This window comes from Zeus faber, assembly GCF_960531495.2.
Source record: "Zeus faber genome assembly, chromosome: 2".
NCBI lineage: Eukaryota > Metazoa > Chordata > Actinopteri > Zeiformes > Zeidae > Zeus > Zeus faber.
Window position 1 is genome coordinate 50,790,057 of NC_137189.1, and position 12,500 is coordinate 50,802,556.

Sequence of the window (12,500 nt, forward strand, 5' to 3'; positions counted from 1 at the left end):
TCGTCTCGTCCCCTCTCGTCTCGTCTCGTCCCCTCTCCTCTCATCTCGTCTCCTCTTGTCTCCTCTCTTCTCGTCTCATCTCCTCTCGTCTCATCTCGTCTCCTCTCGTCTTGTCTCGTCTCCTCTCGTCTCGTCTCCTCTCGTCTCCTCTCTTCTCGTCTCGTCTCCTCTCTTCTCGTCTCCTCTCGTCTCCTCTCATCTCGTCTCGTCTCCTCTCGTCTCGTCTCGTCTCCTCCCGTCTCGTCTCCTCTCCTCTCGTCTCCTCTCGTCTCCTCTCTTCTCTTTCCTCTCCTCTCTTCTTGTCTTGATTTTTTTTATCATTCAAATGTGGCTGGGTAATTAATTACCCATGCTTCTGTGGTGTGACAAAGTCAGAACATAAACTTGTTTTCACTTCACAGGGACTATAATGTAAAATGACGCTTTACGATATTAAATGGAGTCATAATGAACAGGGGTGACACGTTTCAACTGCAGATACATTTCAAAATCAATGCTAAACTCAATCAATACAAGTTATACAGAAGGTCAATCAATATAAATCTGAATTGACATTTCCTTCATCCCCACATGTTCGCAGAGTGTTTTCCGCTCGGGGACAATAAAGTTGAAAAGTTCAAAGTTCAATCTAAACAAGTGATGCTTTCATAAAACTATCAGACCCAAACTGTTTATTTCATTTCACAATATCATACAAATATCAGACTGAATTCAACATGGAACTTCCCCCGAGATTTCCAGTCAACCATGTGGATTTAGATTTAGATTTGGAGCAGAACCCAGGGGTCCGACCGCGGGTTCTGGGGCGGAGCCGCTTTGTGCTCTGAAGGCTCAACCCAACCCCAAAAAAATCTGAATTGAATTGCACCCCGCAGACCCCGCAGCTGTTTGGTCATTTCAGAGTCCTAAACACTCAATTAGGGCCGAACGCGTCCTTTTAGTGCCTCGTTGTGGCTTGAAGGAGATCTATTATGCAGTCATTATCCAAAAATCGTCTGTCTGTCTGTCTGACTGTCCTTGGACATCTTTCATAACGAAAAGTATTTGATCCTCATTCTCTCACTTGGCTGATAACCACGTTTCCCTGAACACATTTTATTTTTTTGGAGAATAAAGCAACAAAAACAACATAAAACCCCAGGCAGAGATCTGTGTGACAGTAGGAATAACCGTACCCTCTGTCCTGCATCCTCGCCGGGTTTTTAATGTGATTTCATGTTTCTATGCTGCGAGGGCGGGACGTTCCCCTCTTCCCGCTGCCCGACAGAACATCTAGGTCACAATTTTAACGACCGAATCAGCATCAATCTTCTGACGGGCACGTTTCCCTTTTCGTTTCAGGCCATCTGCCCGGACGCAAATCTACTTTTTGACATTTGGTATTCTGCTGGAAATAAGCAGTCCAGTGTGCAAGCTGTCCAGCTATTAAGCCTCTTATGACTCAGAGGGTCTGGAGAGCGCTTGTGTGCAGAGGAAATCCAGGCTGAAAAACACCAATAATTTAGTTAAAGGTTGTGTCATATCATCTAATACTAATCAACTCTTATCCAGACTTTTACCCTGGCCCTACACCTTACCCTTGCACTGACCTAAATCCTAACCCTCAAGCGGAGCCCTCAAACACGCATGAAGAACCTTCCAGGAACCTCCAAAGAAGCTTTTCAGAAACGCCCAGAGACGGATCCTCCTTCCGTGACATTCTGACAGAGGAAGAAACTCAAGAAAAGAACGATTCTGAACTGGTTCTTCAAAAGACGCCTACTAACTAAGCAACCACTGGATCTAGTGTATGGTTCAGTAAGAAGAAGTTGCAGCGGTTCTTGGGGTTTGGCTCATTCTACAGAAGGTTCATCCGGAACTATAGCCTGGTGGCGGCACCAGTCTCTGCGTTGACCTCTCCAAGTTCTCTTTTCATCTGGTCACCTGCGGTGGACAAGGCCTTTGTGATTTAAAAAGACGGTTCACCACCTCATCCATTCTCAACTGCCTGACCCTTTCCGTCCGTTTGTGGTGGAGGAGGATGCCTCAGATTTGGGCATAGGTGCTGTACTCTCCCAGAAAGCTGGTGTCAACCAGAAACGTCACCCCTGTGCCTTCTTCTCTCACAAATTATACCTTGCAGAGCACAATTATGACATTGGGAAACGGGAGCTGTTGGCAGTCAAGATGGCATTGGAGGAGTGGAGGCACTGGTTGGAGGGGGCAGAGCAACTGATCATTGTCTGGACTGACCACAAGAATCTACAATACATACAGTCAGCCAAGCAGCTAAGTCCCAAACAGGCCAGGTGGACGCTGTTTTAAATCGATTGGACATTTCTCTTTTATACCTCAAAGAACACCCAACCTGATGACCTTTCTCACGTCGACTAAGCTGAGGGTCATCCTTCACAGCCAGCGGAGATTCTTCTCCCAATCCTGCAAAGTCGGTGTGGTTACCTGTGAGGTGGAGCAGAAGGTGAAGGACTCTCTTTCTAACCACCAATCTCCCAGCACTTTCCCTGATAACTGCCTTTTTGTGCCAGCCAATGGATGCTCTCAGGTTTTGCTGTGGGGACACTTCTCCCGGTTAGCTTGCCATCCAGGGGTAGCCAGGACTCTCTCCCTTCTCCGACAGTGTTTCTGGTGTGACTCCATGGATTGAGACACCTGGGAGTTTGTGGCCGCAACTCCCGTCAAGTCCCAGCTGGTCTCCTCCAGCCTCTGCTCATTCCCTGTCGTCCATGGTCCCACGTCTCTCTAGACTTCGTCACTGGGCTCCCCGCTTCGGAAGGCAACACAACTATCCTCACTGTGGTAGATAGGTTCTCCAAGGCTGCTCACTTTATTCCGTTGCCTAAATTGCCCACAGCCAGAGAGACGGCCAAAATCATGCTAAATGAAGTGTTTAGAGCGCACGGCCTCCCTGGAGACATTGTCTCTGATAGGGTGCCTCAATTCACTTCTTGTTTCGGGACTGAGTTGCACTTTGCTGGGGGCTACAGCCTCTCTTCAGGTTTCCATCCCCAGTCTAATGGCCAGACGGAGAGGATGAACCAGGAGATAGAGACTGCTTGGTTTCACGGAATCCTACCACATGGTCCAGACAACTGTTATGGGTAGAATATGCCCATAACACCCTGCCCAGCTCTGCTACCGGCCTCTCTCCAGTCCAATGTTCCCGGGTTCCTGCTCAAGGCCAGCGTCCCATCTGTTCAAGCCTTCATCCGGTGGTGCCAACGTGCCTGGCGGCTAGCAGTGCCACTCTTCTACACACCCCTGACTGATCTCCTGGTTTTGACTCCTTCCTGTTTTTTGGAATAAATATGTTTTTTGTCTTGCGCTGATGGGTTCAGTCAGTGAGCGTAACAACGCCCGCCGTTCCTCCCTACTTCCCTCGCTAATTCCCTCTTTGCCGTCCTCTGACACGATCCATTAATCCGCCTCAGAAGGAGGAATGTTGTCTAAATAAAACAGCGTGGCGTCTCATTAAACAGAGTTTTACGCTTTCTGAGCTGGATCCACAGCGAGCGTTTTATGCAAGTTTTATTAACGCTGGAAACATCCACGGGTTTTACGGATTTCTGAATGAAACGGAATGGGGCGCGTGGAGAGTTTCAGGGGGAGGATTTGTTTTTCAATATTCTTTTGTTACATTTCCAGAACACAGCGCTAAATAGAAGTAAATTAAGCGCATGTAAATGGGATAACAAGAATTTTTATCCATGACATACATTTTGGGACCTTGAATGAATTAAATAGCCTTGTAATATTTATACATTGCTAATATTGTTGGGATTCATTTATTCATTTATTAATTCATTTGTGAAATAAAATGTTGAAAAACAAAAATACACATTTTGAAGAGGTAACAGCCTTTAAATATGTTTTTCACTTCACTTCACTTTTGAAACCCCTGGAGACTAAATTCATTACGAACCCTTTCTGATTTGCCCCCAGAAACCAGCCTCATTTGATCAAATGACTCAAACAACACAGATGTTGTTGTGCAGTACAACAGCCCCAAAGAGGCTCCACCTCCAACAGATGAAATGAAAACAGATAAGATATTTCAATCTAAAGTTAAATTAGCCCCATACATGTTGTATGGATTTTCTGAACAATCTCATCTCTATGAACAGAATGAAGGTTCTGACGGTTTCCAAATGGAACCTGCACAGCGGACAGCTGCGGACGCTGTTGTGCTTCCCGATTCTTCAAGTGCTTCCAAATCTATTTTGAGCTCCTGAAACGTGGCGGTGGAGCACACATGGACTCATGTTGTTTTCAGAGTTTGAATGAAGTCTTCCGCTCCACTGGGACATGTGACAACTCATTTGATTGGTCTGCGTCTTATGCCGATACAGTCATTATTATTTTAGAGGTAGTTCCTCTGAAAATTAATATAACAATGAGAAGAGAGAATAAAGCCATAATAACTGTTATGGGGCAGGATTCGAGTATTGACTCGTAATGATGCAGAGCGTGATGGGCTGAGCTTTTTAAATCCCTCCATCGCCCTCTCTCTCTCACACACACACACACACACACACAAAACGGGTACAAACTCCATTAAAAAAAGATTTATTACTTTCTATCTTATCTCTTCTGCCATTTATCTATAAGGATGAAGAAAGACAGAGAGAGAGAGACAGACAGAGAGAGAAAGAGAGAGAGAGAGAGAGGTGGGGAGGGAGAGGGAGAGCAGACTGGCCTCTTATCACAGAGTGGTGAGGACTGATCAGTCTGACCTTGGACTGCACCGCCCAAGGTCATTAAGACCAGGAAAACAGGAGGGGAGAGGAAGGGGGAGGGATGGAGGGATGGAGGGATGGAGGGATGGAGGGATGGAAGAATAATGAAGGAATTAGGGAAAGTGAAAGTCGATGAATGATTTAACAGAACATACACACACGAGAGGCTCCTATTGTACATCGGGTCAAAGAAAAGCAGTGTGTGTGTGTGTGTGTGTGTGTGTGTGTGTGTGTGTGTGTGTGTGTGTGTGTGTGTGTGTGTGTGTGTGTGTGTGTGTGTGTGTGTGTGTGTGTGTGTGTGAATGTGTGTGTGTGTGTGTGTGTGAGTGTGTGTGTGTGTGTGTGTGTGTAACTAGTGATAAAAGTCTTTACATTTGATTGTGCTGGAATGATAGAACGAGTCAACCATCCATCTATCATCCATCCATACATCCATCACTCCCTCCATCAATCATCCATCCATACATCCTTCACTCCCTCCATCTATCATCCATCCATACATCCATCACTCCCTCCATCTATCATCCATCCATCCTTCAGTCCATCCTTGCCTCCATGCCTCCATCATCCATCCTGCCCTCAACCATCCATCATTCCCTCCATCCCGCCCTTCATCCCTTCCATCATCCTTCCCTCCATCAATCCCTCATCCTCCATCCATCCAGCCCTCAACATTCCACTCATCCGTTCATCCATCGACTGCTCCCTCCATCCGTCCACACCCATCCATTCATCCATGCAGCCTTCCCTCAACTATCCATCTAACCATCCACTGCTCCATCCATCCTTCCCTCCATCCTCCTTTTAAGCCTCCCGCCATCCATCCTTCGGTCATCTATCTATCCACCCATCCACCCATCCATCATTTATCCTTCGATAAGATAAAATAAGAAAGAACTTTTAATCCACAGGGAAATCCATCAATCTATCCACCCCTCCCTCCATCTATCTCTCCATCCCTCCCTCCATCTATCCATCCATCTGTCCCACCATTCATCCATCATCCATCCTTCCATAAGATAGGATAAGACTTTAACCATCGACATGGGAGATTCAGGGATGCCTCACCCTCCCTCCCGGCCTCCTACCTGGGGATGCTCCTCCATCACGTAGCGGATCTTCTCCACCACGTCGATGCGGCGGTGCCGGTGCAGGGCGTTGATGAGCTTGGCGAGGTTGGCGTCGCTGTCCCTGATGGTCCAGTGCTGCAGCGCCGCATACGCCCGCTCGTGGTCCGAGCCGTAGCCGCTGGAGAACGCCGCCACCTCGCGCTCCGAGGCGTTGGCCAGGCTCTGGTACATCTCCACCCACTGGCTCCCCACCTGGGCCGACACCAGCTTCAGGATGTCCACCCCTGGAGGCGGGAGGAGAGAGAGGGGGTGAATTCATCTTTAAATGTGAAACAGGTCTGTGGAATCCAGTATTCTGATTGGTCAAAAGTTTTAATCAGTTGTCCGTTATTTCTGAATAACGACCGCCGATTTCTCCTTCTAGTTTTGCATCCCTCGTAGCACATGCTGGCAATACTAACTGGTGGCGCCATCTTGTGACCCTTCATAGTAACTACAATGGAAGACTGTTCGCCAATGTTCCATTCTGCGTCGCAATTCACCGTCAACATAACTAGACATAACTAGACATAACTAGACATGCCAGATATAATTATTTTATAACTTTCAAATCAATATATACACTTATTTAGTAAGTAGCCGTGTAATAAGCAGGATATTGTGCAGTCGGGGGTTATTTTGTGAAATGCCTGGATGGCTGCACATTATCCTTTACCTACTTTAGCTTCCTCAAAGCTCCCACAATGCACTGCTCTCTCATTTGCATACAGGTTTTTTTTTTATATACCTTTATTAGTGACAGAACAGGGAAATTTGCAATTTCTCTGCAATTATCATCCTAATAACTGTTAGGGTTAGGGCAGCTCCTCGTGCACGCGCTCCATGTGTGTTCCCATGTCACGTGCAGCGCCTCCCACAGGGCCAACGCTGCTTCACCCCAATCCAACTGCGCCCAAACGCGGTTGATGCCTCGGAGCTGTGCATGTCATTGTTTGCCGATGGAAAGTGTTTGCAGCTTGTCCTCTGCAGGCTGCACGCCAGCCAGATCCGCTGTCCAATGTTCACTGATTATTATGGGATGTAATGTTGATGAAACATAACTTTCCTGCAGTGAGGCTAAAGTGGCTTCTACACCGATCCAGTTCAGGAGGTGCAGCTGTAGGTGTTCTGCGCTGAAGGCAGTTCAGGGTTTACGAGGGTTAGGGGTGGAACTGAACTGGACTGAAGCTCTTTCAATGGTTTTCCCGTCAAGACTTGTTCAGAGAGAGGCAGGTGGAGGCAGGTGGAGGCAGGTGGAGGCAGGTGGAGGCAGGCAGAGGCTGTGAGCTCCAGGAATCCGTTGAGTGAAACCACCCAGCTCTCATCACCAGGGATGGGTACACACAGCGGCACGCAGCCCCCAGCATGCGGCCCCCGGCACGTGGCCTCCGGCATGCGGCCCCCGGCATGCGGCCCCCGGCATGCGGCCCCCGGCATGCGGCCCCCGGCATGCGGCCCCCGGTATGCGACCCTGTCTGGGTGGCCGCAGACAGAAACTCAAGTAAGTCAGGACGTGCTGTGCTGCTGCAGTAACTGAAGAACATCAACAGGGGTGGAGCGGGGGCCTCCATGCTGCAACGCTGGGGGTGTTCACCTGCGTTTGATGGGGGCGGGGCCTGTTTAAGATGCTTCACCCGTATTGGTCTGGGGGCAGGGCGTGTGTGTGTGTGTGCATGTGGTATCACAGTATGGGTAGTGCAGTATCAGTATCACTCCATCCCTCTTTGTCTCATCCTCCACAGTCTCCTTCTCCATGGAAGGCGCTGATTGAGCACCCCCACCCGCTCCACTTCCTGTCTGATGGAAACGTGACTCGACAGTGACTCAGCTCAACATAGAAACGCTGACTCATCTGTTTGTCAAGTCAGTCCAGCTCCACCCAGCGTTGGTGCAGTTACTCGCACCAATAAAAAATGATCCCCCATGGTAACCATGGCAACCCCACTGGATGGACATACTGTATATCCCATTTCAAAATCAATCATGTCCGTCTGTCTGTCTGTCTGTCCGTCTGTCTGTCTGTCTGTCCGTCTGTCTGTCTGTCTGTCTGTCTGTCTATCTATCTATCCATCCATCCTATAAGAATACACTATCAATCCCCGGTGGGAGGCAGGTGGCAGCAGCACAGTACAGGTTAAAAACAAATAAAAAAGAACCAAATATGATGTTTTTGGTTTGATTCGATAACTGAGGGAATCAGATCAGAAAGTTTATTTTCCAAGTGTTTTGGACGATGTTTTGCAGACGTCGCAGGGAAAAGGACGAGCTGCGACCAGAAGCCTGAGCGCTGGAGGCAGGAGGGTTAACACTGCGTAAGCTGCTGGACACACACACACACACACACACACACACACACACACACACACACACACACACACACACACGCACACACACACACACACACACATACACACACACACACGTTACATACTACTTGCAAAATTCAACTGGTTACACACACGCACCAATATCTCTCTTTCTCTCTCTCCCTCTATTTTTATTATTTATTCATCTATTTGTTTGTTTATTTATTTTACCAAATATTTTTTGATAGTTTCATATTATTTCATTTTCTTTTTTTTGTGACATTTCGTTCTGTAAACATGCAAAACACATTCAATAAAGTAATTTATTAATTCAAACTCTCTCTCTCTCTCTCTCTCTCCTCACAGATCTCAGGGTTGTGACAGACGTTGTGGCCGTTGTGCCGATCAAGCTGCTCCCAAATAAACTATGAAGGTCTCATGATGCAGCGTGCAGCCCCGAGGCTGATTCATGACTCAACTGACATGAACTGGATAAACAGCACAGAGAGATTACTGATGTGTGTGTGTGTGTGTGTGTGTGTGTGTGCGTCTCAGTAACTGGTGTTTTAAACTGATATCATAGTTTTATTAACCCACATATTCAATATCACGAATCTCAGTTGGATTCTTGAACAGGGGACAGGGAATCCATGAGCAGATATTTTGGGATATCTGAAGGTGAAAGGGTCTGGACCCAGACCAGCAGCTGATAACCAGTGCATCAGTCCACCAGCCCTATTGGCTAAACACACTGTGGTGTGAGGATGGTGTGGTTTGAGCAGCCACACCTGTCCTGGGCCTAGGTAATTGGGGACCCAGGATCAGGGTGGCTGTACACCTGTTGCTGGTTGGCTGGTCTAAGGAGCAGCAGGTAAAACCTCCATCCCCACAAACACTCAGGAGAGGAGCCCTGTCATGACCTGTGTCCGTCTGCTGCAGGCTTGTTCTATCAAGCCCCCTCTCCACAACAACCCCACCTTCTGTGTCTCTGTGCCGGAGGTCCCTGAATAAGCCACTTGGGTGGGGCGTGGCAGGCGGAACTGCCACACCCACCATGTTGATTAAGTGTGAATTACGGACTTGGGAATCAAACCCAGTACACTGGTGATGGTACTGACTGCACCACCAAGTTTGAAATCAAGAGTGAAGCAGTTGATGGAAACCTACACAAAAAAACAAAAAAGAACCTCTCTTACACCGTTTTTACACCAAGATTGGTGCGTGCTGTATATGCGCGAGTAGAAGAGTATGGCTTTCTTTTCTTCCAGGTGTGCATGTTCTACGTCATGAACGCACCGGAAAAGGGGCGTGTCATGTTTCCATTGTGAGATTGGGAAAAAAAACACAGTAGAAAGCAACATGGAGTATCGGAGAGCCGGGGGCTGAGCAGGCGGCTCTCCACGCATCGGGCCCAGTCCTTCGGCGGCGGGAAGCGGAGGTTCTGGAGCGGCTCGGAGCCCGGGACGTGGGGCTTCTCGGAGCGGTCCCCACAGAGCTTTCCCCACACGCAAAACATTTCATGGTCCCATGTGCGGGAAAAAAAAGTCAATAACTCCTGATTTTGATTTTGGATTCTAAATGGGATATGAAATGATGGAATGATACACAGATATTCCTGTCTATTTACGCGGCAACGTCCGTAAACGGGTGAAAATGAGCGTGTCTACCCGGGTGTGATGTTTCCATCACTGTCGATCGGAGCCGGAGCCGATAAACCATGATAATAACCGACAACCGCAGAGTTATTTGTCCCGGGAATGAATGCAGATTGTAACCTTTCCCACCGAAGACAAAAGCCGGATCTTAGTGGGCGTTAGCGGGTTTTCTGTGCAGTGGAAAAGAGGTATTACTTACTCTACTCGTGCTACTTATTTCTCGAGAATGTTTAGCTGTGTAGATGAGGTAATGTAACGTAATGGGGGCTCGGGTTCAGTGAGGTGACGGGGCTGGACCACTGCGCTATCGCACCACCTTTTGATGATAACAAGAGTTTCAAAGTCCATCCGTGGACGCCTGGACGGACAGATGGACCACCATTCCTCTGTTGTGCTTACCTTCAGGGTGTTTAGACGGAAGCTGGCGGGGACTATATGGGGTTGGAAAAAGTCCATCAATAGTGGATGGCTGGACCACTGCCCACTTTTAGAGAACCCTTCACGGGGTTTGACAGTTTTTTCAACCCATCGGTCCCCGTCAAGCTGCTCTGCACAAACATCCATCCTTCCACGGATAGACTTTGAATCCTTCATCATCATTAGATAACGTGGTAGATGAACTTTCCATGGACAAGCGGGGACTCAAACCCCACAGAGTCCAACAGTGAGTGAACATCAACATGTCAGTGCCTCCATTAACAGGTCCAGTTGTGAGGAACCTTCCAGGTGTAAACATGTGGAGCTTGTACGATGTGGAGGAAGCCTTCGCCAGTAAAACCTCGGGGCCGGCTCCAACTTTCCCTGAATGCAGCGAAACATTTCCTCTTTAAAGAGAAACATCCTGCTTAGATTAACTGCCCCGCTCCCTGTTTACCGGCGCTCCCGTTGGAACGCAGAGGAATCTTAATCGAGGCGAACTACGCTGCAGCTCGGCCTGGCACCCGCCCGGCACCGCCACCCGCCTCCGCCCTCCCACCCTGGACCCGACCATCAAAGCCGGGCCAGCCTCCGTGCGGGTTTCCCTGGCCTCCTGGCCCACCCAGACGCTGCTTCAAAACACTGTGAGCTCATCGGGTTCCCCGCTGCGCCGCTGCGCTCCAGGCTGGCCTCGTAAAGCGGGGTGGGGGGTGCCGGGCGGAGGCAGAGGCGGAGGGGTGGAGGAAACTAGTGGCTGTTTAGAGAGGGAGGTCAGGTGACGACAGATTACTCTGTTGCAAAATCTGCCATCCTACGGCGCAGCAACATGAGTTGTTGCATTTTTGCACTTTCAACTTTTACTTTGAATCGTCACCGCTGAAGGGGGAGTGTTAGTCGTTGGGTTTTCTCAAGGAGCTGGTGAGACTTCCACTCAGGGTGTGGTCAGCGACGGGTGGAGGGGGTTCCGGGAGGAATGGCTCCACCGGGTCTTCCCTACGCTTGTATCTGTCATTGCAAAATGGGAGCGGGTCAGCTCAGGTACTGGTGTTGGATGTAGAATATCAGCACTGGAACCGGGGGGAAGCCGTGCCGGTCGACACACGTGAGCAGCTGAACTGACTGATCTGCTGATCAGCAAGAAATATCAATAATATTATTATATCAATAATATTATTATATCCATAATATTCTAATATTTATCATAATAATATTTATCTCCATCACAGAGGATCAATCTGTCGCTTTGAGCTGGAACAACCCAGCATGCAACACTGGAGTTAGAAACCCAACCCAGAGGATGTTCAGACCCTGCAGCCTGGAAACACGCCTGGAAGGTTCTGGAAAACCCAGTTTGACCTCTTTACTTCCTCTTCTGAACAAGTCTGTGGATGGTGTTCACCCACTCCTACACACTCCGACACACACCTACACACCTGCACACACCTGCACACACCTGCACACACCTGCACACAGCTACATACACCTGCACACACCTGCACACAGCTACACACAGCTACACACACCTACACACAGCTACACACACTGACACCATGCATGCATCCACCCGTCTCCATCACAAAAGGCATGCATGTGTACTGCAGCATCCAACATTCCTCAATTTCCAGACTCCAGTTCATGTTGTGATGCGTCTCCAAGCTGCTGCATGAATATTTCAATGTGGGAGATAAATCCTCCACCTTGCTGAGCCTGTAGCTCCGCCCGACGTAGAGTGTGGATGGCGTCAACATGGACGTGTTGGTGGTGCTGGTGGTGGTGCTGGTGGCGGTGGTGCTGCAGGCGGTTCTTGGGGAGGATTTTGGAACAATTGAATATGAAAGAAAGCTGAAAAAATTGAAGGTTCATCTGTGTTCATGTGGTGGAGATAGAGGAGGTGGAGGTGGTGGAGGAGACAGATCCATCCGTCGGACGCCATCTCTCTCTGTCTCTCTCTCTCTCGTATCTGGGCTGACTGGTTGCTAGGCAACAGGGTTGTAGGGAAGCCCCGGCTCCGCTCCATGACAACACAACAGCACTTCAACCGCCCCCCCCCCGTCTCACTCTCTCTGTTCATCTGTCTCACTCTCTCTGTTCAGCTAAGTCAGCTAAGCAGCCAACAAGACAGCCAGCCTCCTACCCAAACTCCCAACCACCCAACCAGCCAACCAGTCAAACAGCCAAGCAGCCAAGCAGGCAACCAGCCAGCCAACCATCCAAGCAGCCCCTAACCAGCAAACCTTATATATTTGGTTTGGATTTTCATTGGTCATTTCTTTACCAAAA

At 48.8% G+C, this 12,500-nt stretch overlaps 1 protein-coding gene across 1 annotated transcript in view; it reads right to left on the reverse strand.

The window, feature by feature from the left end:
• Positions 1-12,500, reverse strand: part of tnfrsf21 (tumor necrosis factor receptor superfamily, member 21) — a gene marked incomplete at its 5' end in the record, with an annotated part of 30,082 nt that overhangs the window by 10,393 nt on the left and 7,189 nt on the right. Inside the window, one exon of the mRNA XM_080023967.1 lies at positions 5,822-6,087. Coding sequence (XP_079880093.1) covers positions 5,822-6,087 — 266 coding nt within the window. The remainder of the gene's footprint in view (positions 1-5,821; positions 6,088-12,500) is intronic.